This window comes from Babylonia areolata, chromosome 2 (assembly GCF_041734735.1).
Source record: "Babylonia areolata isolate BAREFJ2019XMU chromosome 2, ASM4173473v1, whole genome shotgun sequence".
NCBI classification, from domain to species: Eukaryota; Metazoa; Mollusca; class Gastropoda; order Neogastropoda; family Buccinidae; genus Babylonia; species Babylonia areolata.
Genome location: NC_134877.1, coordinates 64,475,384 through 64,480,725, shown reverse-complemented (window position 1 = coordinate 64,480,725; position 5,342 = coordinate 64,475,384). Strand labels below are relative to the sequence as shown.

General features: G+C 44.1%; 1 protein-coding gene across 1 annotated transcript; it reads left to right on the top strand.

Moving 5' to 3' along the window:
• The first annotated feature begins 564 nt into the window (after positions 1 to 564).
• On the top strand, positions 565 to 3,936 carry LOC143278055 (uncharacterized). Its single transcript, XM_076583075.1, has 2 exons — positions 565 to 869; positions 1,818 to 3,936. The coding sequence occupies exons 1-2, from the start codon at positions 565 to 567 to the stop codon at positions 3,463 to 3,465; spliced, it is 1,953 nt and encodes a 650-aa protein (XP_076439190.1). The 3' UTR covers positions 3,466 to 3,936.
• Positions 3,937 to 5,342: the final 1,406 nt, after the last annotated feature.

Sequence of the window (5,342 nt, the reverse complement as noted above, 5' to 3'; positions counted from 1 at the left end):
TCCTGCAACGTCCGCCACACTCCTGGAAAACACGGCGTCAAGCTGCGGTGGGCCCGTGACCTGGAAAACTGGTGAGCTGTCAATGATGCTGTCACCGTGACGCAAAACTGTTCCAGCAACTAAACTTCGCTGTTGTTTTCGTCGGTTGACTGGTTACAGTCTGTTTTATCAAGACCTCTTTCTTCAGCATGACTAAAGCTGTAAATGTTGTTCCGGTTGTATATTTTTCTCTTCCTCGTGGTCGGAAATTGGCCAGATATCAAGTGTGGTATGTTATTAAAAAAAAAAAAAAAAAAAAAAAAAAAATATATATATATATATATATATATATATATATATATGACGCCGAGCTCAGCCAAAAGGTTCTTGCAATCCACGACCAACATCGCTTCCATCAAAAAAGACAACTCTCAGGCACACGTCAGGCTCGGACCACACCGTCTGCTCTCTAAGAAGCAATTGAAAAACGGGTTCCACGTGCCATTCAGGCAAAAAACCTAGCTCGAGAACTTCAGGTTCGCGCAAACTGGCGTCACCTATAGATAACTCCACTCGAGAAGAAGCATGGAAACAAAAACCTGTGCAGTTGTCAAAAACAACTCCAGGGAAGGAGTAGATCGTGAAAATACGCCGTGTATGCCTGTCAGCCACAGACATTTCCTCTACCCAGCTAAGGAAGCACCAGCACTGATTATCAGACCGTTCAACATCAGTAAACGCACCGAGAGGACCAGACGACGTCTGAGAAACGGACAAGAGGAGCGAAGTGTAACCTTGGTGGACACTACCAAGATGCCTGGATCCCCGCCCTCCGCTGACTGTCAGCCCTTCACTGGCCGTGTCGCCTGCTGCAGCACGCTCTTGTTCAGGTGCGCTGCAGTTAGAGGTGGCTTTAAGAATAATGCGTGAGTGCGTGCATGTGTGTTGGGGTGTTGGGAGGGGATTTTGGGCGGGGAATAATGGAAGTCCCGTTCACGCGCTTGCTCCTTCAGTGTGTATCTTTGGACATGTGCACCACATATAAATATATGTATGTATATATATATATATATATATATATATATGTGTGTGTGTGTGTGTGTGTGTGTGTGTGTGTGTGTGTGCGTGCGTGTGCACTTTGATACTGTATAGACCTTCTGGACGTTTACAAGATAGTTTACAGTATATGCAGACCATTCTTTTAAACATAACCATCTGTTATTCACGTGATGGATATAATAATGTTTAAACCATTATACTTATATGCAGAACACATAAATAGAATAACAATAGATTATATTTATTTTGCGCTTTCCTCTAATGATTGAAACATGTTCTTGCCAGTTTATTCGTCCACTGACCTTCATCAACAGCGAAAATGAGTATCGTTTAATATATCCATTCCAGTCCAGAAATGCAGGAATAACTCAACCGATTATTTACTTGATTTTCCCATACAGTAATTCACTTTGTAGGTATCATGGGAACCACGTGTGAGTGACAACGACTTTGATACTGTATTTAAAAACCCATTCATTGCCTTTATCATTCATTTTCTCTGTTTATGTCAGTAGATTGTCATTCTGGGTTGTTTTAGCTGGTGTTATAGCATTTTGGAAGGCATTCGCTTACTATCAAAATATTTAATGAACATGTTTTCCACTACTTTCTAAGAAATACAGTTAGCGAGAAAGAATTGACGACAGAAAAGGAACAAATGCAAACAGACGGGCATATAGGACATACATACAGATAGAGACATGCAGACAGAATGGTATGTAGATATGTAGGCAGACAAACAAAAATATAAAGTAGGTTGATTAACTTATATGTTGCAGAAGGAAGAAGCTGTTGCTGACAATGACCGCACTGGTGGTTCTGGCCTTGACGTCACAAACAGGAACGATGATCACGCATACAGCGATAGTCACGCATACAGCGACAGTCTGTTGGGGCTCTTGTCCGCTCGGGTGCGGCAGTAGCTGTCCTGGACAGAGGCCAGCCAAGTCAGGCCGACCACCAGGGTCCCCACGCAGCCAGCATCACGAGGCTCCAGTGAGTAACGGTAAGGCCTTAAACGTTGACAATGCCGTGAGGTCCAGTTTGAACGTGGATAATCCGGCTGGCGCGAAAGGCAACAGTGAGTCCCAAGACACACGGAAGGGACCGCCGCCACAGACGTCTGAACAGGCAGGCAAAGACCCTGCAGTTGCCAGTCACGGTCAGAATGGTGTCAGAGTCAACGCAGAACACCTTTATGACGATTCTCAAACCATGAACATCGGACGCAGCAAGGCTAGGGCAGAGGATGCACGTGAAATACGAGGCAGGGTCATGGAAGTGGAGAGTGTACATGAAAGCCCAAAAGGAACTGGAGGGAACACAGCCAGCCATGTTCTGCAGTTAAAAGACGAGGTGGTGAAGCACAGAGACTTGCCCGCTCGACTTCTGACTGATGCAGATCAGAGGGACGACAAGGCGACCAACAATACCAACGAAGAAATCCGCCACGTGTTTTTCCTCAAGGTGCACAAGGCAGCCAGTACCACGGTGATGAACGTCTTGTATCGCTTTGCCGTCAGCCGTCACCTCAACGTGATGCTGCCCAGACGGGGCAGTTCCCTGTCCCAAACGAGCCCTCGCTGGACACAGGCTGTCATGCCTTTGCCCCGTCATGCCGCTCATTTTGACATTTTGTGTAACCACCTGGTTTTTAGCGAACCCCCAATTCGCCACAGTCTTGGCAAACATGCCAGATTCATAGGTATTGTGAGAGAGCCCTTCCAACAGTTCCTCTCTGCCTTCCACTACTACAGGAACGTACACCGGACAGGCTATCTCAAAAGGATTCCTGGGAAGGACCCAGTTGCTTCTTACCTGCAGAACCCTGGCAAGTATGAACCCAAGGATATGGCTAAATCCTTCACGCACAACCGTATGAGCTTTGACTTCGGCATGAACCCTATCAGAATGAGTGATAAACGCTACATTAACACGTACATCACTTACCTGGAGAGGACCTTTGACCTGGTGATGATCAAGGAACGGTTTGATGAGTCCATGTTGTTGATGAAGCGGCTGCTGGGCTGGCGACTTGAGGATGTCCTCTACGTGAAGAACAACGTCTTCACCACGCCATACCTCAACTTTACTTACTCTTCTTACCAAAAGCACGTACACAGAATGTTCAATGCCGCGGATTACAGACTGTACGAGAACTTTAAAGCACTGTTTCAAAGTAAGGTGGATAATGAAGGAGAGTTGTTTAAAAAGGAGGTGGCTGCCTTCGTGTCTTTGCGGGAGCAAGTAGAAGACTTCTGTCGAAAACCGGGAGCAGAAAGTATCAGTTTGGCCGCCATAGACAGGACTCCCGTGCTTCAGGTGGTCAGGACTGACTGCCTGATGATGACTCTTCCCGAAATTGACTTCGTCAGGGAGATAAGATCATGGCAGTATGGCACACGACGGGGTGTGTTTAAGCTCTAACATTTCATTGATTAATGCGGATGCTCACTTTTTAATCTGAGGCCATAGTTGAGGGTCTGTATATTTCAGTCAAAGTCAGTGAAGCTTGTTTTAGTTTTATTTATTATTTTATTTTATTTTGTTTTATTTTTATTGTTGTTGTTGGTTTTTTTTAGTGCACTTTGGTACTGCTCCGGGTGTTTGTCTTCGGGAAGTTATTTGATTTGACTTGAAGATGTAAATGTAAAAATGTAAGATGACGCCAAATCATGGCTGTGAAAACATGGGCAATGATAAAATGGTAGAAGCATCTACGTCACAACTTTTGTTTTTCCACTCAAAACGAGGCGGTCTGCAACCACAGTTTTAGTTAACAGTTAACTGGATAACAATTTTCAGTGAATGTTACAATTGAAAATAGAATGCATTGTTCAGGTTTGAATTGTGTGCAGTGAAAGGAACACGCAGATGAGTCACCTTGTTTTGTGTATAAAAATGTTGTATACAGTGTATACCGAACCAACGTGTTATTACTTACAGTAATAAAATATTTTAAAAGAATTCTCAAATTCTTTGACATCAGAATTGGGTGACATTTGGCGCACATTTAATGAAAACCTTCACTTTTTTGTGTGCATCGTAACGTTTTCGCTGTTGCTTTTTCCTGCCCGTGGAAGTGAAATTAGGGTGTGTATCAGGCACTTGACGCACGTAAAAGAACCGAAGACAACAAGAGAGTGTCCCTGGCAAAATTCTATAGAAACATCCATTTGATAGTAAATCATGATAGATACACTTGCAGACAGGAAAAAAGGGGGTGGTGCTGCACTGTGGCCACTCGCTCTACCAGCAGAAAGCAGCCCAGATTTCACACAGAGAAACCTTTTTTTTTTTTTAAAGTGATACGCTCCAATACGATACAATACGATACGGTACGATGCGTTGCAATACAATAAAATAATATACATACTACAATACAATAATACGATTCAATACAATACAATATTATACGATATGATACGATACAATACAATACAATACAATACAATACAATACAATACAATACATGCTCTTCACGAAGAAAGAAAGCGTGCGTCGAAACTATGGATGCTCTACCTGATCAGTTTTTCTGAAACACTGAAAACCAATTCCTCCCACACGTGTTCCATGGCCATCTCTTTGATACGGATTATCTCTACATTCCAGCTCATCACTTCGTTCTGCTTCTGATATCAGACAATCAAAAACCCCTGTTGTAAAGAAGCAGCATCAGGTTCAGAGTTCTTTCCTTTTCAAGCCCCGCATTGAGGAACAAACTACCAGAAAATTTGCGACATTCTGTCTCATTTAAGCCTGCTATGAAAACACATCTTTTCCAACAGTGATTTTTTTATTTTTTTAAAATTTTTATGCTGATCTGGTTTAAAATGCATGCATGCTTTATTGTGGTGAAGCCGTTTGCCGTGTGTGTGTGGCGGGGTGCTCGCGAGTGTCCGTGCAGTCCCGTCGTGTGTGTGTGCCAGTGTGTGTGTGTGTGCTGAGTGCATGTTCAGGTGCAGGAATGCGTCAGTTTTCTGGAGGGCATCATGGATGAGTGGTTTCCACTACCGTGTGTAGGTTGGGGACGTGGGGATTAGGGGGCTATTGAAATGGGAGCGGGGAACGAAATGTAAAGTGCTTTGACTGAGCAGTATTTCTGGAGAAGCGTGCTGTATGTCCATTATCATTATTGTTCCGTGAGTGCAGTGTGCTGTTGGCCGTGAAACTGCACCGCCCGGTCTCCCAGCCAGTGGGCAGGTCCGATTCGCCTATTCCCCTGTCGCCTATTCCCCTTTCGCCTATTCCCCTTTCGCCTACTCTTTGATCGTGCTGTAACGTATATACAATCATTAGCTTTT